At 41.7% G+C, this 25,277-nt stretch overlaps 1 protein-coding gene across 1 annotated transcript in view; it reads right to left on the minus strand.

The window, feature by feature from the left end:
- Window positions 1-10,880: 10,880 nt before the first annotated feature.
- LOC144510779 (platelet-derived growth factor subunit A-like) overlaps window positions 10,881-25,277 on the minus strand; it is a 33,222-nt gene continuing 18,825 nt past the window's right edge. The window contains 4 exon segments of the mRNA XM_078240639.1: window positions 10,881-12,040; window positions 14,103-14,232; window positions 16,871-16,994; window positions 25,070-25,257. Of these exon segments, the coding sequence (XP_078096765.1) occupies window positions 14,123-14,232; window positions 16,871-16,994; window positions 25,070-25,257 (422 nt within the window). The 3' untranslated portion in view covers window positions 10,881-12,040; window positions 14,103-14,122.

Below are 25,277 nucleotides of genomic sequence, written 5' to 3' on the forward strand. Positions count from 1 at the left end.
GTGGGCATCAATGCCCAACTGAGGGCCTCAATTGGAAGATTATACATGAACCTTCCCAGCACAGATATAATCGGGGTGGAGGTGGGCAGGTGGCCAATTCCCCTCCTGCCCGTTTAACTATGCCCTCGCCACCACCAAACTCACCACAGGGTAGGACATAGCATTTCTTTTAGAAGAATTCTACAGTGCAGAAGGAGGCCATTTGGCCCATCGAGTCTGCACCGACCACAATCCCACTCAGGCCCTATCCCCATAACCCCATGCATTTACTCCAGCTAGTCCCCCTGACACTTATGGACAATTTAGCATGGCCAATCCACCTAACCCGCACATCTTTGGACTGTGGGAGGAAACCGGAGCACCCGGAGGAAACCCAGACATGGGAAGAATGTGCAAACTCCGCACAGGCAGTGACCCAAGCTAGGAATTGAACCCAGGTCCCTGGCGCTGTGAGGCAGCAGCGCTAACCACAGCGCCACCATGCCGCCCTACATTTTTAGATTACACATTTTAGTTTAGTTTATTGCAGTAACTTCCTTTAGAGGTAGTGCTTGTAGATATAAAAACATAGAATCCCTACAGTGCAGAAGGAGGCCATTCGACCTATCAAGCCTGCACCAACAGCAACTCCCCCCAGGCTCTATCTCCGTAACCCCAGGTATTTAGCCTGATGAGATGCTGCCAGACCTGCTGAGATTTTCCAGCATTTTCTCTTTTGGTTTCAGATTCCAGCATCTGCAGTAATTTGCTTTTATTTAGCCTGACACGAAGGGACAATGTAGCATTGCTAACAACCTCACCCGAACATCTTTGGACTGACCAATTGAGTACATCTGACTTAAACGTGGCTCACAAGCTTTTCAGGGGTTGTTTCTGAAAGGACAGATCACAAAGTGATAATCTCGGGGCAGGGACAGTGTTCTGGAGTGTGCAAAAAACTCACAAACCCAAACTCCTGAGAAATTCACTCAGATTAATTAGCTACAGGTATGGATTCCTACATATGTGCAGGGATCACCGTTCTCAATTAACTTGTTTAAACTGCAGGGGCTACACACTACATGTCCAGTTAGAGTCATCCTTTCCCACAGGGCCTGCCCATGCTTCTTTCCCAATGTAATGTTTAAATGTCCCGCAGCTATGCTCCTGATGCCAATAGTCTGGGGCCATCCTCAAATTCACTCCCAGGCTTGCGTTGAGTTAAAACGGAAAATGCTGGAGAATCTCAGCAGGTCTGACAGCATCTGTGGAGAGAGAATAGAGCCAACGCTTCGAGTCTGGATGACCATTCATCAGAGCTGAAGACAAGGAAAATAGGACAGGATTTATACTGTGAGGATGAGGGGTGGTGGTGCTGTAGTTGATTGGAACGGCATAGACAAAAAGGACAAAGGGAATCTAAATGGTGATGATAAAGGCTAGGAATGATGCTCAGAGCGTCCATTAAGAGATTCTGTGTTGGGTTAGTTGAACTCATTTGACGATCAGCCTTCCAAAGGCCACTAGTGGAGTGGAGCTGGGGAAAGTGTTCAGCAGTGTCCTTGCTGCTGATGCTGCTGCAAAGTGATTGTCTCAATATTGAATGAGAGCAGGTAAAAGATAACACCTTATAAAACCTTGGGGATGGGAGGGTGTTTCAACACCTTTCACAGCCAATTAAGTACTTTTGCAGTGTGGTCTCTATTGTAATGTAGGAAACACACTTGCACACAGCAAGCTCACACAAATTGCAATGAAATAAATGATGGGATAATCTGTTGGTTGAGGGACAATGTTGTTCAGGACAATGAGGAGAATGACCTTCCCCCCCTTCAAAATAGTAAGAAGTCTCAAAACACCAGGTTAAAGTCCAACAGGTTTAGTTGGAATCACGAGCTTTTGGAGCACTTCTCCTTCATCAAAATAATGAGACCCTTTATGTCCAACTGAGACAGAGCCTAGCTTCCATTGGCACCTCAGACAGCACTCTCTCAGCACCACACGGAAAGATTGGGCTTATCTGTGATGGTCTCATGGTTAAATAGCAGACTCAGGCATCATGTGTGTTCAGGGGTTGGAGAGCAACTGATCTTTGTTGATTGTACCCCAAAATGAATTAGTGCCTTCATTGAGAAAAGGATAGGTAGTTTGAGAAACAGCGAATACTGGGGTAAAAATTCTGACACACCTCCTCCTGGGATGTACCAGGAACCCATAATCGTAAAACCATACCTTCCCTTTAATGAACAAAAGAACAAATAACAGTACAGCACAGGAAAAGGCCATTTGGCCCTCCAAGCCTGTGCCAATCATGACCATACTAACCAAACTAAAAAAAAAACCTTCTGCCCTTACTTGGTCCGTATCCCTCTATTCCCTCCCTATTCATGTACCCATCCAGATGCCTCTCTTAAATGTTGCTAATGTGCCTTCTTCCACCACCTCCTCTGGCAGCGTGTTCCAGGCACCCACCACTCACTGCGTGAAAAACCTCCCCCGCACATCTCCCTTAAACTTTACCCCTCTCACCTTGAACCTGTGTCCCCTTGTAATTGGCACTTCCACCCTGGGAAAAAGCCTCTGACTATCCACCCTATCTATGCCTCTCATCATTTTGTAGACCCCTATCAGGTCTCCCCTCAGCCCCCGTCTTTCCAGTGAAAACAATCCTAGTTTATTCAACCTCTCCTCATAGCCAACACCCTTGAGACCAGGCAACATCCTGGTGAACTTTCTTTGCACTCTGTCCAAAGCTTCCACGTCCTTCTGGTAGTGTGGTGACCAGAACTGCATGCAATACTCCAAATGCGGTTGAACCAAGGTTTTATATAGCTGCAACATGATTAGCCAACTCTTGTTCTCAATGGGGTTGGAACTCGTGACAGTTCATATTCCTGGTATGTTCCAAAGGGGTGCAGGGAACTCTCACCCTCTTTTGTCAAGGGCAGATTTTCACAAGGAGACACAGGACTGATGGTTTTAATTGACTAAATGCACGACAATAAACTCACGCTCAAAACCCTAATGGCATCCAACTCATGTCCAGTTGAAAAGATGTTGCATGTAAATAATATATGATCAGCAACTTGCAATACCTACCCATGGCTGCACTGTATTCCTGGGCAGGGAAGGCACTGACATACTGCCTGCTGTACATTGCACAGAGCACACTCATCTCCACCTCTTGCGAAAGAAAAAGAGAATGAAAACAGTTGCACTGCCAGCCCTGACCTACCCTGTTTTGGCTCATTGCTACAGAATGACTTGCTGCAAGTTTATTAACTCTGGCACTACCAGGTCTGTTAAAATTCAGAGTGCTTCTCCGCTGTCCTTGTGCCAGACTGAAGACCGTTCCAGAATGGCAGCATCACAGAATTGAAATTGTGTCAGTCATGGCTCAGTTGGCAGCACTTTTCAACCTCTGAGTCTAGCAGGTCGTAGGTTCACGTTCCACTCCAGAGACATGAACATAGAATCCAGGCTGGCGTCATCGCTGTCTGTACCGACGGATTGTTGTATACTCGGAGGCGCCACCTTTCAGGTGAGGTATTAATCAGAGCTCTCTCCCTCCCTCTCTGGTGGACATCAAGCATCTCATGGCACTATTTCCAGTGGAGGTTCACGAGAATGATCCCTGGAATGAAAAACTTAACTTATGAGGAGCGTTTGAGGACTCTGGGTCTGTATTTGATAGAGTTTAGAGGGATAAGGGAAGGGGATCTCATTGAAACTTACATGATTGGTAAGGGGATCAAAGGGTAAAGGGAAAAGGTGGGAGAATGTGGTTGAGAAACATATCAGCCATGATTGAAAGGCGGAGCAGACTCAATGGGCCGAATGGCCTAATTCTGCTCCAATATCTTATGGTCTTATTTCGAAGAGCAGCAGGGCAGTTCTACCCATGTTTCGGCCAATACTTATCACTCAACCAACATTTTACTGAAAAAGTTTTTTCTTGCAATTATCACATTGCTGTTTGGGGATGCTTGTTGTTTGAAAATTGGATGCTGCATTTCTGCCACTACAACAGGAACTACACTTCAAAAATTTACTGCAAAGCCCTTTGAGACATCCAGAGGTCATTTAAGGTGCTATGTAAAGTCTTTTTCTTCCTTGCCAACACAAGATCGAGACAAGTGACATAATGTGGGAAAAAAAAACGCTGAGTGAGTTTCTTTTCAAATGAAGTATTTGATTGAGAAGCTTAATCCCAGGCCCACTGTAGATAGATCTGCATTAGAAGTGGGAGGATTATATAATGAACTGCAAAAGAGCCGTGAGTCTTGTGCAGCACAAACTGTAGCAGCTGTTAGCACTTAAGAGCCACCATCGCTATCGGGATAGGCATGTCCCCGCACATTACAACTTGGACTTTGTGCAACCTGTAAACTGACAGAGTGATGGCTCTTCAAACAGAAAAGCAGATTTCAAGCCAAAATGCCTGCACACAATTGAGCCGAGGTTGCCAAGCAGTGCGTGGACCTATTCCTCGAGGTTGGACGTGACATCCTATCAATGATCATTCCCTCCCCCCACCCTGGACCCCACACTGCCACCATTGGTCACCCAATACATCCATCTGCCTGCCCACAGCCAATTGGAATGTTAAACCCTTCGTTACCTGATTGGATGATATCTGACTTGTCAGTCAGCCTCTTATTCCCCTCCCCATCTCCAATATGTTTCTATCTAATCATAACACAGTAAGTAGTCTCACAACACCAGATTAAAGTCCAACAGGCTTATTTGGTAGCACGAGCTTTCGGAGCGCTGCTCCTTCATCAGGTGAGTGACTCACTCGCTCACCTGGTGATGGGGCAATGCTCCGAAAGCTCATGCTACCAAATAAACCTGTTGGACTTTAACCTGGTGTTGTGAGACTACTTAATGTGCCCACCCCAGTCCAATGCTGGCATCTCCACATTATAATAATAACACAATAGAGAAACTCTTTCTGTAATTTCCCAATTATTTTTCTCCCATGTTGCTTGTAACCATGTCACCTTTAATTCCTGGAATCTTCAAGACAATCCGGGAGACTTGGCAACACCACAACGACCAGACTAGGTCGGCACAATGGCACAGCGCCAGGTCTCACAGCGCCAGGGACCCGGATTTGATCCCCGGCTTAGGTCACTGTCTGTGCAGAGTCTGCTAATTCTCCCCGTGTCTGTGTGGGTTTCCTCCGGGTGCACCGGTTTCCTCCCACAGTCTGAAAGACATGCTGGTTAGGTGCAATGGTCATGCTAAATTCTCCCTCAGTGTACCCGAACAGGTGCCACCGTAGTGTGGCGGCTAGGGGATTTTCACAGTAACTTCATTGCAGTGTAAGCCTATTTGTGACACTAATAAACTTTAAACTGTGACCGTCATTTCGGGTTTAGCTTTAAAATTAAAACATACACCCTCTCGCAAATAAAAACTGTCACTTAATATAATGACTGAATGAGGAACATTACAGCAGTTAATAATTCAAGTACTATATCTTATCTAGGTACAGAAAGAAAGCCCAATAATTACACTGAGTTCAAAGCAGAAGGAAAATTAAGGGGAGTATGTGTTCAAAGTACATGTAAAAATTATATGGACATATTCTCCTCCATTTTCAAGTAGACATGAATGTAAATTGGGGAACACCCACTATAAAATTAGCAAGACTAGGAAAACATGTTCCATATATATCAAGATAAAAATAATTCATACCAACTGGGTACATGATAGATTTGGTTGAAGAAGGACATTCACCCCATTTGATCTTATCCTTCCAGAATATCAACCACATGATATTCCCATTACAGAATTCAGCTGTTGCTTAAATGAGTTACATCTCCTCCATCCTACTTGGCACTTAGCTACCCATTCCAGTCGCTGATCACTGTGTAAAGAAACGCTACCCGGTTTTGTGCACTGAACATGCCTTACACAAGCCTGAATCTATGCCTTGTTGGTCTGCTGTATTTGCAAGAATTGATCCACTTTTTCTTCCCCACCATCTTAAATGCCTCAAGAAGGTTCCATAAAACATTGGAGCAGAAGTAGGCCATTCGGCCCATCGAGTCTGCTCCGCCATTCAACGAGATCATGACTGATCTGATACAATCATTCTCAACCCCATTTTCTCGCCTTATCCCCATAACCCTTGATTCCCTTACGGACTAAAAATCTATCTTTCTCAGCTTTGGACATACTTAACGAACCAGCCTCTACAGCCCTCTGCGGTAAAGAATTCCACAGATTCACTACCCTCTGAGAGAAGAAATTCCTCCTTATCTCTGTCTTAAATGGGCAACCCCTTATTCTGATTTATGCCTTCAGGTCCTAGACTCTCCCACAAGGGGAAACAACCTCTCAGCATCTACCCTGTCAAGTCCCCTGAGAATCCTGTATGTCTCAGTTTTGAAGGCCCCAAGCCTGTTCAATGTTCTATACTGATTGAAATAAACTGAGTTGCTCCAAGGCACAGGTAACATCCTACCATCAATGACAATACAGAAACAGGCCATTCGGCCCAAATGGACTATGCTGGTGATTCTACTCCACACACATATCACCCCACCAGCATATCCTTCTATTTTCTTCTCCCTTATTTATCCAACTTGCCCCTTACATGCATCCAGGCTATTTGTTTCAACTACTCCTTATGGTAGTGAGTGAGTTCCACATTCTCAGCACTCTGGGTAAAGACATTTCTCCTGAATTCCTCCATTGGATTAATTAGTGATTATCTCATATTGACTGACCTAGTTTTGGACTACCCCCCCCCCCCCCCCGCCCCACCCCCCACGCACACACACACACACACACTCACACACACTCACACACACACCCATCCCCCGATTATTGTAACTTTTTGGGCAGTACTTCAAACATAGTGGGAGAACTGTAACTTCAGTGAAAGTCCAGAGTAACAACAGTTCTCCAAGTCTCTGCTGATTTTCCATCGGAGTTACAATGGATGATGGGGAGAAACTTGGGAAAGTTCAACTCTCAGTACTTTCAATCTTCCATTCTAAGTAAAAATATCCACACATATAAAAGCTGAATGAATGACAACATGTATTTCGATCTAAAGTTTTGGAAAAGTATCCCATCAATATTCTCGGTCAGAAGGATGCGAATACAACTCCCTTCCCAAGGTCTGAGTACAAAATCCAAGCTGATACATCCCGTAATGTTAGAAAGCCTTATTGTTGGGATACTGCCCTCTGTAAAGTGCCTTCAGTAATGTAAAGATAGTCATTGACTTCAGGAAGCGTAGTGGAGGGCATGTCCCTGTCTACATTAATGGGGACGAAGTAGAAATGGTCGAAAGCTTCAGGTTTTTAGGTGTCCAGATCACCTACAACCTGTCCTGGTCCCTCCATGCAGACGCTACAATTAAGAAAGCCCACCAACACCTCTACTTTCGCAGGAGGCTAAGGAAATTTGGCATGTCCGCTACAACTCTCACCAACTTCTACAGATGCACCATAGAAAGCATTCTTCCCAGTTGTATCACAGCTTGGTATGGTCCCTGCTCTGTCCAAGACCGCAATAAACTACAAAGCATCGTGAATGAAGCCCAGTCCATCATGCAAAACAGCTTCCAATCCATTGACACTGTCTACACTTTCCTCTGCCTAGGAAAAGCAGCCAGCATAATCAAGGACCCCACGCACCTCGGACATACTTAAAAAGATATAGAAGTCTGAGGTCATGTACCAACTGACTGAAAAAACTTCTTCCTTGCTGCCATCAGACCTTTGAATGGACTGTCCTCACATTAAGTTGATCTTTCTCTACACCCTAGCTATGACTGTAACATTACATTCTGCACCCTCTCCTTTCCTTCTCTATGAACGGTATGCTTTGTCTGTAAAGTGCACAAGAAACAATACTTTCCACTGCATACTAATACATGTGACAATAATAAATCAAATCAAATCTCAATGGATCTCATGGCACTGTTTTGAACAAGAGCAGGGGAGTTCACCCTGGTGTCCCAGCCAATATTTATCCCTCACCCATCACTAAAATCTTATCATTAGCACATTTCCATTTGTCGGTTCTTGTTGTGCACACATTGCCACGTTTCTTACATTACAGCAGCGAGCACACTTCAAACGTTCTTGTGACATGGATGAAGGGATAGAGAGTGACATTTTAAAGTTTGCTGTCAATAAAAAACAAAATGGGTGAGTATGTTTTCAAGAGGACACAAGGAGGCTGTAAAGGGATAACAGCAGGTTATGTGATTAGGCAGTAAGGCGGCAATTGGAGTGAAAGCAGGGAAAGGTTAGACCATTCATTTTAGCATGAAGAATAGGAAACCAATTTTTTTTAAATGTTGAGAAATTTCAGGACCTTGGTTTTGTTCCTTGTTCAAAAAACACAGAAAGCTTAATTTTCATTTCAGAAGCAAGAAACAACAAATCAAGCGTTTCCGGGCCCTGAACCCAACCCTAGGATGGGGGAAAAATGAAAATTACCAGTTGGCCTCTCGCCAGTGCCTTAATTGGCTTATAATGAGCTGAATTGGTTGTCCACCTCAGTTGGCGAGCCAGTTTGCCAAACCTGCCTCCCCAAAATGACCAACACCATGAACAGAGGCAGGAAACTGGCACGTCAGCCAGCACCAGTGTTTCAGGCCCCATCCACCTCCAATGTCATTTGGCAGGGCTGCAAATGGCATTTGGCCTTTATTGCAAGGGGGTTGGAAGTCTTTCTATCATTGTACAGGGATTGGTAAGATGACACCTAGAGCATTGTGCACAGTTTTGGTGTCCTTACTGAAGACACAATGCTGAGAGGCTATTTCCCCAGATGGGCAGTCTAGAACTAAGGGTAGGGCATAGTCTCAGGATAAAGGTTTGATCATGTAAGATGGGTTGTGAATCTTTGCAACTCTGTATCTCAGCAGGCTGTGGACTCTCAATCATTGGATATATTCAAGACTGAGATGGATAGATTTTTAAGGTGGGATTTCCCAGCCCCTCCCACTGGGAGGGGTTTGTGCCACTGCCAAAGTCAATGGGGATTTAAATGGATTGCTGCATTTGCCATGGTAAAATCTACTGGGGTGTTTCCGGAGATCCCAGCATTAGATTCTAGGAGAATCAAGGAATATAGGGATCGGGTAGGAAAGTGGAATTGAGGCTAATGGTCAGCCATGATCTTATTGAACAGGGTCAAGGGGCACAATGACCCACTCCCACTCCTATGTTTCACATTCTTAATGGCATTTTGCAACGTCCACAGAATGCGAAAGGTGCTATAGAAATGATCATTTTTAAATGATTGCATTTCATAGGGACTGAAAATTATAACCCCAATTTCAAAGAAGCTCTCCCAATATCTCAAGGACTTTATTGAGTTAGCCGGATGGTGCAGGACACAATTGCCTGGTTCAATATCCTGTCCATGCTACAGTAGCCCATTTCAGCTGAAATTCGCTACAGCAATGTGCATTGTACAGAGCTAAATGGTAAAATATGCAACAAATAGTAAACTACTGCACTTTAAGGCACTTGGATTTGCTAGGTTACAGTGTCCTTGGCATCAAGTGGGTCCAATACCTTAAAGTATAATTAAAATAATTCTCAGGATGTTGGCATTGCTGGCAAGGCCAGCATTCATTGTCCATAACAAAAACAGAAAATGCTGGAAAATTCTCAGCAGGTCTGACTGCATTTGTGGGGAGAGAATAGAGCCAACGTTTCAAGTCTAGATGACCCTTCATCAGAGCTCTGGCGGAGGGTCATGTAGGCTCAAAACGTTGGCTCTATTGTCTCCCCACAGATGCTGAAAGACCTGTTGAGATTTTCCAGCATTTTCTGTTTTTGTTGCAGATTCCAGCTTCCGCAGTATTTTGCTTTCATTTATCGCCCATCCTTGGTTGTTCTGAGGAGGTGGTGGTGGACCACCTTCTTGAGCCATTTCAAAAAAACAGCGAACAAAGTGGTTTGGGACTTCAATCACAACATGTAACTGCAGCTTTCACTTCTGAAAAAGACATTCATGAACGAGTTGGGTTTTTGAAACAGTCTTGTGATTACTTTTACTAATTCTTGTAATTGCAAGGTCAAATTAAAACAGAATTGAAATTCTCAAACAGCCATGGTGGAATTTGAATTCCCATCCACTCAATCAAGAGTCCAGTAACATAATCAAGGCTACCATATCCACATTCCTGATGTGTCAGTCATGGCAGGAAAGACAGATTTTCAACCGAAAGATGGGGAAACAGCAAAGCTAAGTTAATCCCTCGCGTTGTTCCGTGCCGCAGCGATGCAACTTCCATAATGGGAGCTGAATAGCAGTATGGAGCAGACATTCAGGTCGATTCTCCCCGCAGAAACCCAAAAGAGGCCAACTACCACATCCTCACCATTACGAAATTAACAGACTGGGGATGGGCAGGTTTGAAGGCGGCATGGTGGCACAGTTTGCTGCCTCACAGCGCCAGGGACCTGGGTTCGATTCCGGCCTCAGGTCACTGTCTGTATGGAGTTTGTACGTTCTCCGCATGTCTGCTTGGGTTTCCTCCCACAGTCCAAAAATGTACAGGTTAGGTGGATTGGCTATGCAAAATTCCCCCTTAGTGTCAGGGTGACGAGCAGGATTAATAAGTGGGGTTACGGGGATGAGGCCTGGGTGGGATTGTTGTTGGTGTAGGCTCAATGAGCCAAATGGCCTTCTTGTAGACTGTAGGGCGTCTATGATTCTAAGTTGAGGCATGCCAGCTTTGTCAATACCAGCTAGTGCGGTTAACTATTAAATTATCAGATGACCCGCATGCAGGGTTAAATTGTAGAGAACAACCCAGAGTGACGGACAGCATCATGAGAGCTCCCTTTAATCAATGCCCAACATATTTCTTTTTGTAAATCACATCACCACTTAGTAGACAACACTTTCTTGAATATATTCAGGAGTTTAATTATTGTTGTGACCACATATTTTTAAAAATCAGTTTTCTTGTAGAGCTTGCTGCCCGTATTTTTATAGCGTTCATCGCAATAGATATTCTTGACCATTTCACACAGTCACGCATGTGAAATAAAAGTTAGAAAATACTTTTTCTTTAAAAGATGGAAATCATAAAATGTGGTATGACAGGCAAAAAACAAAAATAACATTTTCAGACTGTACAGGACCAGAAATAACTTATTTTCCGGCTTTTCGTATCATTTATTAATGCAAAATAATTTTACTTGAAATGCTTTAAATTAGAAAGGAGGAAGAGGAGAAGGGAAAGAAAGGAACATATATGAACCAAAAAGACTTCTTGGGGAATCTGTTTTTGCACCAATGCAATTTTCTGAACAGCTTGGTTAAAGATCATATTCTTCCAGTAAAATAAATCAACAATATGCTGCAAAGTCGTACCTGCAGACTCCTAAATGCAATAAAATATACAAGTAGTCCACGGAATAATAAAACATTAAAAAGAGTACAGTAGAAGCAAGCTTAATATACACCCAATGGTGCGATAATAAACTCTTAACAGCCGTCTTCAAGGTTCCCAACCCCACCCCTGAAGAAGCTGCGTAGTTCATCAAAACAAGAACACTGTGCAAGATTGCTCCACAGTCTTGTGGATAAGCTCTGGAAAAGGAAGTACCAGTGGGGGCTTCTTGGATGGTCCGTGCCTCTCACTTGTGTAAGTCCCTTTGAGGCTTTTGGGAGACACGGCCTATTAACAAACAGCACCATTTTAAAAGTTCTTCATTATATGTTCTCCATTCACTTGAAACTATGTCCTTTCAGCAGCATTTCAGGCATTCTTCCCATTCTTTCGAATGCCTTTTTTTCCTCCATGTGTGTGTATATATAAAAAAAACCAAGATGCCTCCCATCAATTCACCGAGCAGTCCCATTCCACAATGTTCCTCTTTATTGCCTTGGAGTTAAGACAGTTTTATTTTCAATTTGCTGGGAAAACAGTTCGATTGAGGGCAAAGGGAAATAACAGTCAAAAAAAAGCACCTTTGGCATATAGGCTTTTGGATTGTAACAAAAGAGATGTACGTCCATGCCCCCCCCATTGTAAGTCCTCGTGTAGCTTATTTTCACCTCACATCTGCAAGGGAGGAAATATTAAAAATTAATGACAAATCCAGCACTTCATTTCCATTAAGTAACAAGCCATCAAACTTTTTATACCACTGTTATGGGACGAGTCTAGTGTGCATTGCGCTTACGACAAGCAAGGTGGCATCTTAATGTGCTGATATTTTTGGCAAGTCACTCATCCAAGCCCGCATATGTAGACTTTGTAGTCAAGAAATTATGTGATCGCAGACATAACAATGAGTGAACACAGGTATTGTTGTGAGCTTCAACCACTTGCTTTAGAAAAAAATGTAGTTAGTAAGCTTCTTTCGTCTGCAATCAAATTGACATAAATGTTGAAGGGATGCACAGAGATATATGTTTCTCAGATATTCAGGATAACGCCGCAAATCTCTGATTTTATCCACAGCTGGGATTCTCCAGTGCCGCTGCCGTGAATGGAGTTTTGGCTGAGCACCAAATTCTCCATTCTTGCTGGCAGCAGGACGAATGAGATTGGAGAATCTTGGCCTTAAAATAATGGTTGTGAGTAAGTGACTGTGAGTAAGAGGGATTTCTTACCCTTCAATTTGATTCTCTCCCCATTCCTATTGCAAAGGGGGGGACTGATTCAGCTGAGTGCCACTGCCACTGACAACTCATCAAAGAAGTCAATCTTCAGCTGAGTCCAATTCTGTCTCCACTCAATGTCTAAACAGGTACTTTGCAGCAGAAGCCCCTGGGACACAGAACCCACTGAGTTTCCTCTCTCCATTGCTGAAGGGCATGGAGGGAAGTTTTCACCCCTGCTAAATCCGGCCAATTCAGCACAGGCCTGCAATACCTTCCAACGGAGTTGGAAAGGGTTTGAAGGAATACTGTGAGGTGCAACTTAATACCAGAAATTTTTTTGGGGGGCGTAAAATGTGATTGGTCATCATAATAGTATGATATTAATGGTTCTGGGATACAAGTTAATTTTCTGGGAAGTAACTGGTTAAAGGGACAATATTGAATGATCCAATTGGAGGAAGGGAAACTGTAGCACTACACTGCACAGAGACAAGATTTATTTTAAAACAGGAAGATTTGCAGAGCAGCCAATTATCAGGCTCAGCAGTAAATGGTGTTTGGTAATCAGCACCTCAGCAACTGAACATTCCACTCAATCCAGTCATCATTTCCGCATACGAATCGCTCAGCAGCACTCTCAATTGTGCAGTGGATAAAGTCACTGCCCAACAGATTGCAGGATGTCACACAGACCTGAACCTCCTTGGACTTTTAAGTTTAATCAGGGTGGCAATGCATTACAATTTGCTCCAATGCTTCTGGGCTGGAGAGAGAGGAAAAAGACCACAAGTTCCCCACTCCAAACCAGACTGCTATCTGATTTGATTTATTGTTGTCACATGTATTGGTATACAGTGAAAAATATTCACTCTATGCCAATCTAGAATCTATATCACAAAGTGGAAGGCAATGGGAACCGATTGTATATTGCCTGTGGTGCTTGCCACATAGGTTGGCCTGGCACCACTTACTTTTGCATTTAGATGTTGGATTAAGATATGTACCTATTAGAGTTGGGGTTGGGGGTGGGGTTGGGACAAAGAAAGCCTATTCACCGAGGCAAAACCTTTGGTCTGATCTAATCATCAGCACAAAACATGTGTATGAACAGTCAATAATGTAATACTGTAAACATCCATTGCAACAGTTATCTCAGATAAAATCAATTCACACAGGCCAAGCCATTGAGATTTAAACAAGAAATCAAGCAGTCAACAATCAGCAATAGTGCAGGAAAAGCGAGCCAGGCTAGGACTGTGTAGTTGCATGCCCTTCAAATCAGTGAAGGATAAAATAAGCAGTAAAGGTGTGAAACATCCAGCAGTGATCAGCTTCAGGAAGACAAACTCCCCAAAGGTAGAATCAGTCAAGCCCATCAAAAAATAATTTCTACCCAATCTCAGGGTGAGGTGCTAAGATCTGGAATGTGATTGTGTTAAATTATAGCGTCTTGATTATTCATTTTCTCTTATGATGTATGCTGGCTGATATCAGTTAGCCAGCACAGCGAGTCCTACCTGAATGCATCCCAGAGCTTTTATGTTGGAAACAGATCCTTGTCAGGTGCCAGTATTAACTTTTTATGCTTCCGTTTTTTAATTTTTTCACTATTTCTTCCTTTAAAGCGCTTTGGGCTGATGAAAGGCCCTAAGAAAATGCACTTGTGTTGGAATTTATACAAATATCAACAATTACTGGAGCTGTTTCTAGCCAAAAACGGATTGCAATCTTGCTGAATCAGCAGCTCTATCGTACCTCACTGATCACTAATGTGCAGGGTTACCATCTTTTTGTTAAGTCTGACAGAAACAATAAAAGAAACATACTTAGAAGATAGAAGCAGGAGTAGGCCTTTCAAGCCTGCTCTGCCATTGATTATGATCGTGGCTGATCATCAAATTCAATACCCTGATCCCGCCTTCCCCCCACATCCCTTGATCCCTTTAGCCTCAAGAGCTATCTCTAATCCCTTCTTGAAATCACACAATATTTTGGCCTCAACTACTTTCTGTGGAAGTGAATTCCACAGATTCACCGTGAATTCCAAATTCTGGATGAAGAAATTTCTCTTCACCCCTTACCCTCAAGTTATGACTCCGAGTTCTGGATTCCTCCACCATCGGGAACATTCTTTCTGTTCTACCCTGTCTAATCCTGTTAGAATTTTATACGTTTCTATGGGATCCCCTCTCACTCTTCTAAAGTCCAATGAACATAATCCTAATCGATTTAGTCTCTTCATTTTTCAGTCTCAAACTGATGAAGGGGTGGGCAAAAGGTTCAAGTCTTTTTGAAATGATCCTTCCCTCCAAAAGAATTTCAGAACATGGGGAATATACAGTAACTTGGGGCAGGATTTTAAGGATGGCAAGCAATCAGCGCTCGCCATCCCGAGATTCAGCGCATAACTTGCAACCGCCAACTCTCAAACTCCCAATGCCATTTAACACTCATTTGAGCATTGATTGGCAGTGGACGGGACTTCCTTCAGCCCTCGGAAGAAACTCTCATCTGTGAGAGCTGTCAGCCAATGAGTTTTGCTGACAGCTTATCAACCCGGCCAGGCACAGGACCACAGTGGAGCGGTACTGCAACACTCTGCCTGAAACTAAGTCCCGGGACCATTGCAACGGTATGTCCTGGAATGGAAGGGCAAGGGATGCCCTGGGGGGGGGGGGGGGGTTGGGAGGGGGTAGAGTTCCAACATCCTGGAGGAGGAGGGCATCCCTGCTCAAAAGAAAGGCAAACCCCACGCCCCCACGATGGAAAAAGGTTTTACTGCCACTTTCTCACCTTACCCACACCCACTTCCGCCAGCCTAAAAATTGAGGCAGGGCCACTTAAGGGCCTTAATAGGTGAATAATTATTCCTGCCCAAGCGTGAAATTGCATCTGGGTTTGGATTCCATCCAGTCAATTTTACGCTCCTCCCCACCCGCTCTGCCTCAGAACCCACCTTGAGGGGAGTGGAAAATTCTGCCCTTGGAGTTCCTTAATTCAAATTTTAAAAGTTCAATTTTTAAACAATTTTATCACTTTCCTATCTTATATACTGTTCAAATAAATTGATTGGATAATTCAGCTCATGAAGTCAGGAACTCTTTGAATCATCAGTAGTATTTAACCCATAAACTAAGCTAGTTAAAAAGCAGGCATAGACCAAAAAAACTTCAGAGTTGGGAGAATGTGGAATACACTGATCCAGAAAGTGGCATCACAAGGGAATATGAGCATTAAAATAAATGGAGGGGAGCCAGGAAACTGGGATTAAAGAGTTGGAGACGTGGGTAACCAAAGGTCTCGAATGGTTGAAGGGCCCATCACTCCTGTTCCTGCATCAGCTTTTATGGGTAGTAAACTTAATGTTTCACACAATGACATGTTCATATAAAAAATATTTCAACAAAGACATTAACTCCATTTACTTTAGCCTTCATTAAAACAGTGGACAGAGGACTTGCAAACAAACATAGTGATACCCACAAGGCACAATTTCAATGCCAAGACTTTACTCTCAAATTTTTCACTAAGGTTATCAAAAGGGAAAATGTATGTATCAACACTTTAAAAATCAAGACATCTGGTTTACAATTTAGAAATTGCAAGGCAGCCCTTCAAAAATAAGTAGTGTGTAGGCATAGATATATATGTACCCTGTGTCTGCTGAAGAACTGAAAATTATATTTTAATATTATCGGGTGTATTTTAAACACAAAGCGTGGGATTTTCCAGCCATGCTCACTCCAAGGCCGGACATTCCAGCCTGAGGTCAACGGACCTTTGCATGCTCCGGCCTGCCAGCTACGATTCCCGTGACAGGCGGGACAGGAAAATTCCGCTGAAAATGTTTAATAATACTTTAGTATTTTATGCAGACATCTATATATATATATATATAAAACATGAACATATCAAAGGGGTAATTTAATTTTAGTGGTAAAAAAAATAATCAGTGAGCAGCACATGCTCAGATTTCCGACTTGTGTTGCCGACAACTTGGCAGCGCAGCTTTGTAAAATTCCCAAAATATATAAATAACACCTAAAAATATGTATAGCTGCAGAATTCAGTTTAAAGCAGTTAAAAGGCATTCTGATGTTTCTTTTGGGATTAGCCCTCTGTGGTCATTGTTCTATCTTTGTGCCCTATTATAAAATAATAGATATAATGATATATTTTAATAACTTCTATTTATAGCACCTTTAATGTAATAAAGCATTTCAAAGCACTTTCACAATAACCCTAAACTCCAATAAACTGAAACACTTTAGACATAGTCAAGTACCTTCATGTTCTCTGTACTCGGAATTAGACTGTAGTAATGTGCACATGCACTCCAGGTGCTCCTCTAACCTCACTATAACCTCCTTTAATCTGGGCTTGCGCCTTATATACTCCACTTTTGCCACCTGCAAGTCAACAGAAAATAGGTTAGCAGTCTTAATCTGGAACTATTACTCCACAGAATGACAAAAAAAATGAATTCAGGTCATTGGGAATTAAGACAGGTTTAAATCATTCATTGTTAATGAGTTCAATATTTCCAAAGTAACAATTTAATCTAAATTGATACTGTATTTAATGCACCATACACTTAGAAACAAAACTGTGCAGAGTTTCCATGGATATCCAGGGGGGAAACAAATATGTCAGATTAAGGGTTATTGAGATGAAATGAAGCAAAAGAACCTTGTCACCAGTCAGAAGAGGCCATTTCAATCCAATCTGGAGAGCAACTCCTTTTGGTAGTACACTATATTTTTTGCACTGTTTGAATGTAGTGGGGAACCTCTTCTATTTAACAGCTGTGTTGAAATGCTACCTAAAGCAACTTTACGCAACCACACTACCCAGTGTATAACAGGAGAAATTTAAACCCCACAGTCGGGTATACAAGCTCACTTTGGGTCATATAAGTTGGAAATGTAAAAAAAACAGCAGCATCCATGAAGCAAAGTAACACAAGACATCTGATGTAAATTTTTGAATATTCAATCGGACCTCCTCTTTGAGCCAACGCTCAATTCCAACAGAGTTTAAAACAAACATGTTTCAGTGATGCTGTAGGTTGTAAAATATGACCCATTTGAATCCTTATGCTGCTAACAGTCAGTAAATATGACTCATATATATTAGAACTAATGAAAAGGTATATATTTCAGTAGACCTGCACTGATATTTCTAGCTCTATGAATAACAACTGTTCCCTCTTACAAATTAACTGCAGATAACATAAGAAATAGGAGCAGGAGTAGGCCATCTAGCCCCTCGAGCCTGCCCCGCCATTCAATAAGATCATGGCTGATCTGAAGTGGATCAGTTCCACTTACCCGCCTGATCCCCATAACCCCTAATTCCCTTACCGATCAGGAATCCATCCATCCGTGATTTAAACATATTCAACGAGGTAGCCTCCACCACTTCAGTGGGCAGAGAATTCCAGAGATTCACCACCCTCTGAGAGAAGAAGTTCCTCCTCAACTCTGTCCTAAACTGACCCCCCTTTATTTTGAGGCTGTGCCCTCTAGTTCTAGCTTCCTTTCTAAGTGGAAAGAATCTCTCCACCTCTACCCTATCCAGCCCCTTCATTATCTTATAGGTCTCTATAAGATCCCCCCCTCAGCCTTCTAAATTCCAACGAGTACAAACCCAATCTGCTCAGTCTCTCCTCATAATCGACACCCCTCATCTCTGGTATCAACCTGGTGAACCTTCTCTGCACTCCCAAATACATAGTTGAGGCACAGAGCAAATTCTAGTGTACAAATCATTGCTTTGATATTCTGGTTTTAGGACATCCGCACTGCACACGTCGCCCAGTTCCCTTTTCACCAGCACCTTTGGGCATTTAGCTATATTAAAGGAGTTAAATAAATGCAAGTTGTTGCCATTGTGGTGATTCTGATAATGAATTAACAGGCATAATTTAACCGTGTACTGCTGAGAGATTTGAATTCAATTAAATCTAGCAATTCATAAGAAGCAGGAAAGTTACCCTTGAAAGCTGCTGGATTGTCATAAAAACCCAAATGGCCCTTCGCTGCCCTTTGCAGAATGGCAACAATAACCCCCATTCACTAAATGTTACTCTTACACTATGTAGTGGACTTGTAATGGTCAGTCACTGAGTTATACAAACAATCACTAAGGGATGGGCAATATCCAGGATTGCACATCACTAGAGAAAACTTTTAAATTATTTTTCTCCACTCAGTATACAGCGTCCCACAAAACACTTCTAGGAAACTGAAACTCTTCCCCATGCTTCCCCGTACAACTTAATTTCATCATTACAGGTTTCCTGTTCAATGGTAATATCTTCAACTCTTTAAACAAATCTATTCCAGACATATTTTGGAAAATTATTGACTGGCCTTTAGCTTTAATGCAGCCATCTATATATATAAAAAATGAATATATTAAAGGGATAATTTAATTTAAGTGGTGAGAAAGTCAGTGAGCAGCACATGCTCAGATTTCCGAATTGTGTTGCCGCCAACTTGGCAGTGCAGCTTTGTAAAATTACTCAAAAAATATATAAATAAAGCCTAAAAATATATAGAGTTGCAGAATTCAGTTTAAAGCAGTCAAAAGGCATTCTGATTTTTTGGGGGATTAGCCCTCTGTGGTCATTGTTCTATCTTTGTGCCCTACAGGATTACTGCTGGATCTTTCAGCAAGGAACAGGGACAAGCTCCGTTTATCATCAACAGGAGCACACCCACACGCACTGAAATATTTAAACTACTCCCCCAGGAATGTCCTGCTGGAGAGTCGCCTGTCTGGGGCACAAAAAAAGGTGACAACGGTAATGTTCTTAGCATAATAAAATTGTGGTTAAAATCGATTCAGTCAGTGTGAAAAGAAAAACTTCAAAGACAAATCACTGCCATTGTGAAAGAGGAACAAAGAACAACTACAGTAGTCAGCTGCCAGCAGTACAGCATTCCTCTTTGGCATCAAAAGCACCAGAAAGGACAAGAGCATGAATAGAACAAAGAAATAAAAAACTAGCAAGGTGAATTTAGACCTCTCCCTAGATGGGTGCTATGCCACATTTATATTAATTCTCCTTCCAACATGTGCTGCTCCCTCCCACTCCTGCTTATATTTAATTCAATGCTGCATTTATGAATGTGCAGTTGCTTCCAAGTTCAAAATTAAACATCTGATACAACTAAGTCTCAAGTGGAATCTGTGCTGGTTTCAGCCACTGAAGTTGTGAGCTGGTGTCTACTGACGCTTTGAACCAGCAAATCAACTGGTATGTAGCCCAACTAATCTGAAGTAGCAGAAACAAAGGGAGAAGAAATAAGACTCACCCTCCCTTTGGATGTAATGTTTACAAAATAAAAGTACCATATCTGTCCTTCCAACCAAATCCTGGTATTTTTCCAGTGTTATTTACAACTGCCCTGTGATGTTTGAACAAGTTTCCCATGACAAATCTCGACCCATAACCATATTAAAAAATATGAGGAATGAATTAATCCTGCCATTTTCCAAAAGCCACATTCCAATTATCTTAGTTGCATTTGCTGTGGATTTGGCACAGTTGCCAAGTGGCTCAGGACTGGTCATTAACTCAGTGTCAGTAACTGGAGATCAGGTTTACTGAAAGAATGCATGGCGGGAGATTTTTTACAAATGTTGAACGCACATCTTGAAATAAAGGACAAACAAAAGTGTTCTTCTGCACTGATGCACTACTTCCTCTGTGATGTCAAGCACAACACGGTCTTCTCATGAACTCATTCATCCTCTATGATTTGCTTTTAGAGCCATTTATGACGAGAATTGCTTTAATAACTTGATCAGAGATACCTTCCTGTGTTCTGAAAAAGACATTGAGTGTTGTGGCTAGAAATACTGCAACAATTGATGCAAATATTTTATTAGCCAGAAAACATTCCAAGAGACACAATTAAGATTGAGTCATCCATTGTTTTCATCGTATTAAATTCCTCTGTCTGATATACTAACATAGAAGTAACCCATTTCAGGTGAAAATGCTGGCGGAAGAATATCATTTGTACATACAAATGTATTTGTTACTAATATCATTCAGTGTGGTTGCAATGTGTTTATTACACGTAATATTAAGTAGTGCTCTGCTGCTGTCATTGAGCCTCACTAGCTTTACCCATGGGTTGGAGAATCAAGAGCTGTAACATTTCAGGCATACTTCCAGCCCAAGTTCACATCTAGTAAAGCTTTGTGCTTACAAGATCCTTAATACATAATGCAGAAGGGTCTTCATTTTGGTGCATGCATTTTTACATGGATATTTACTTAAGATAACACATTTCCATCACACTTTGTTGATAACAATGCTAAAAACAAGCATTTCCTGTGGCTCACAGTGAGGATGATATGGGAACACACACACACATCTACAGCCACCATCAGACCCCCACTCTTAAGTGGTACACAAACTATTAAACAGATGAATCCTAGAAGCTTAGAAATTGGACTAGGAGTGTGGTTGTGTAAATCAAAAGATTTGCATCTGTTGCTGTAATCTTCAATTCAAAAAAATAACCAGAAGGTATTCAGCACTTTGTATCCTCTATAGCACATCCACCTTTTCTGAAATAGCCTTGAGCAGTAGAGCAGTCTTTAAGCTGTTAATGGTTTAGGCAATTGTTTGTGGTTTAACTCCGAGGTCTTTTAGGTTTTAGCTGTTGCATTAGATTTGTTTTTTACTGAATTCCTCCCTTTCTTTTGCCTCTCAGCTCTTAAACCTGCTATTGCTGGAGTTGGCCAAATGGAAGCACAAACTTGTCCACCAGTATCTCAATACTACTATTGCTATCTGTGTGCGTTTAAGGTTTGGTATGTGCATGTGCACTGATAAATGTGTGGGCTTGGCAAATCTCAATTTTAATTATTCTGGAATTTGGCTTCAGGTTTCTTTTCAATCTACAAAGTTTTAGTATCAAACTAAGGCTAAACTGAGAATTAGTCAAGCTGTTCATAATAATGAAAGGTACAAAAATACTCAAGTTTTCTGGGAGAGGAATTTAGCCAGCAGAACAAGGTACAATTGCATTATTTATAAACTATGTTCTTGCTCCTCTAAATGTTCATCACTTGTTGCTTCTAAGTTATAAATACACTACTCTAATATACTCTCACTATTAGATGTATTTTATACATTAACTTACATTTCCCCTAAACCTTTGAACTGCCAAAATACTAATTTTCATCAGTCTTTCCTCCCTCCACCAATCTTCAGACATTCAAAAACCAATCTTGGTGTTACCTAACCACAACATCTCAATTTATCTGGTTGTCCCTTTCAGTACTTGGTGGGCGGCATGGTGGCACGATAGTTAGGACTGCTGCTTCACAGCATCAGGGACCCAGCTTTGATTCCCAGCTTGGGTCACTGTCTGTGCGGAGTCTGTACGTTCTCCCTATGCCTGAATCGGTTTCCTCCGGGTGCCCCAGTTTCCTTCCACAGTCCGAAAGATGTGCTGGTTAGGTGCATTGGCCATGCTGAATTCTCCCTCAGTGTACCCGAACAGGCACCGGCGTGTGGTGGCCAGGAAATTTTTCACAGTAACTTCACTGCAGTGTTAATGTAAGCCTACTTGTGACACCAATAAATAAAACTTCAAACCTTAAAAACAAAACATTCTGGTGTTCTGTGCCATTCTGTGCTATGGCTCTTAGATTTCAGCCTGTCAAAATGAGCGTCAATTATCTAACTAAATTGACCCTGTGGTTTTCGGGAGTACAAATGGACTTGCAGGAAATCTTGTCTGGGGGCGAATTTGGCACAGATCCCTCCCATAGGCTCCTGCTTTAACAAGGGATGCTTAACTCTGCATTTACATTCCTACACATAAGAGACTGAGATCCAATTGACAATACCATCTGGTAGAGCTCCACAGCATTGGATAACGTTTTACTTCTTGTTATTTCTGTATAGATTGATAATTGATCACAATGGCAAAAACTCTCACTTCCTCTTTTTTACAAAGTATTATTTTTTAAATGATATGGGATCATGTTGGCACAGGTTTCTCAGGTGAAACCCTGAGTACAAGAATCCTCTTAAGTCAAGAGATGTCTATGACTTAGGCTGAAACTGAAGACAGAGATGCTTGTACTCCCTTTAGGCAAAGGAGCTTTGGGGAAGAAGATTTATATACAACTTCAGACAGTTCATTTTACAAGTCAAAGCATAGCAAAACAATAAAATTCTTGAAATGTGTCCCTTGAAACACCTGCTGCTGCAATGGAGACTGTAATTAACAACTGGAGTCAAATCATTGGTCCAATTTTTTACAGTCAATGAATAGGCATAGCTTTGAGGTCTTTATCTAGAAAGGTTCTAATCATGTAGACACTGTATATGATTAGACCCTTGTAGCAAGAGGCTGAAGAATCTAATCATATACATACATATGTAACTGGCAAAAAAGCAAAATAAAACCCTCATTGTAACATAACAAATTCTTAACTGCAAATCTTCCCAAGCATGTCATGGGGAGAATCCCACAAACCTGCCAAGATAGTTACTCTATGTTCTGGATGCAGTTTCTCAAACAATGTGCATACTAGTGAGCAATGTTACATTATCACAAATCCACAAAATCAGTTCTCTGTGCCATTCTGTGCTATGGCATCACCACCCCCTCCCCCTACCTTCCTCTTACTAAAAAAAGGGTAACTAAAAAAAGGCCAAATTTTGCCAGATATTCTGTTTCTTTCCTTTGCCCTTCAAAAAAATAAAAACGCAATAATAGGTTTTGTCAAGATTGTGCAACTTTGCCTCTCCAATGTCTTGCCTACTCTTCAGAAGATATCAACTAATAATGAGTTCCACTAGTGTCAACTTCTTTTCTGTGCCTCACCTGAGTGGTCATTCTTCACTTTTTGAGCTGAACCAACAAACACCAACAGCATTGCAGCAGAGTCTCAAAATATCCTAACCTGAAACTACAAATCAGTACTTTCGCAAGAGGTCTGGTGCAGAGATCTTTGCTCAGTTATTCCCCTCATTAGCCCAAAGCTGCTAATGCCAATATAACATCCCTACTGGAATGCCACCTATGAACAATTAACCCACCAGAGACCAGGGGGCCTTCTTAGTTTACAGGGAGCAAAGCAATAACCCACTAAAACATTTGCATACTTCTTCAAAGAATCTTAACTTGTACTTAACTAAATATATTTGTGCTTTCTTACTTAGCACACTATAGAAATATATAAATAGTATAGAGCTAAAGCTACTTTGATAGCCAGATAAAACTAGCCTGAAATAGTCTTGAAATTATTCTTAACATATGATTGACAAGGAATGTCATGTTTCCTTTTCAGAACATAGCTAAGCAACATGTGTTGCCCGAGATTGTTTAGTTTATACAAATGACCAAATGAAAAATACTTGTTATTTTCTTCAATGTCTGAAAGCTACTGCCCATATCAAATTCACAGCTTGACAAAAAAAAGTCTGTTAGCATCAAAATGTACTTGTCACTGCTGTTTGAAATTCTCTGGCATCTTATCTGAATTATTCTAATCCGGCCTAAGTCACTAGCTCTAAGTCGATAAATTGAGTCTTTTATTAATTCCAATACAGAAAAGGACACTTTTATCCTGTTGCAAGTAATCAACTGTTACAATATGGTCACTGAAGGAGAACTAAGCTTACATTCCAAGAATTGCCCACATATGCATCTGTTCATGAGTCATGTGCCATGGAAACTACCTCCTCTTTGCGCTAACAGAGTAATCAGCCAGTTTTGACAAACACCAGCATTCACTGAAAGATACGTTTTCAAAAAACAAAATGCTCCTATTCAAATCAGAACACAATTAATTACATCAAAGGCCATATGGTAATGTATCATTCAAAAAAACAAATAAATACACTCCCCATCCTGTCATTTCCATTAGAACAGTGGGGTCTATTTGAAACACCCACAATGGGCTTTGTGTTCTCCGGCTGATCTTTAGCATTTTTGATACTTCACATTAAGAAGAATAAAGCAGTCCACATTAATATAACAGCTTTGCAATCCATTAATTTTGGCTAAAACATCACAAAATCTTAAAACTGTTTTCTCTTGTGTTGGTATAATTTTGTCAAGTTAACTCTATATAAAATATACAAAGTTACTGATCAAATTGAAGGTTTTTCCACCCACCCTCAAAACAGCTAACTACTGTAGGATATAAATGAGCTATTTTCCATTTATTTCACTTTGTGCCAAAAACAGACAGACCATATCTTTGTTTATTTTTTTTCAAAAATGTATTCTCCAGACCCTAAAAGGACCAATTAAAATCACTTTAAGGCTTATTAAACGATGCACAAGATGAAGTCAAGTTATTTTTCACACACCCTGTGCCAACATGGAGTGCCTCCAAATTCCCCCGCACCCCCTCCCCCCACAACAAGAAGAGGATGAGATTATGGATGAGTGGAATTCAATTGCAGCCCAGTCTGTTAAACATTTTTTTTCCTCACCTTGACACTTCGGTGATGTATCCGGGAAGGCTGGCATTTGACACTGCCAGTGTTGCAGCAGCCCGTGCAGCGTCTGACCTCCACACAAGCGGGCCATATCAGGAAGTTGGCAGAGGTGGGATCTATCTGACTGCGAGGTATTTCATATATGACAGTCCTCGTTTTACACACTGCAGGAACAGCTTCTTCTGAAAAGTTTCAACAAAGT

The sequence above is a fragment of the Mustelus asterias genome, chromosome 23 (genome assembly GCF_964213995.1).
Source record: "Mustelus asterias chromosome 23, sMusAst1.hap1.1, whole genome shotgun sequence".
Classification (NCBI taxonomy): domain Eukaryota; kingdom Metazoa; phylum Chordata; class Chondrichthyes; order Carcharhiniformes; family Triakidae; genus Mustelus; species Mustelus asterias.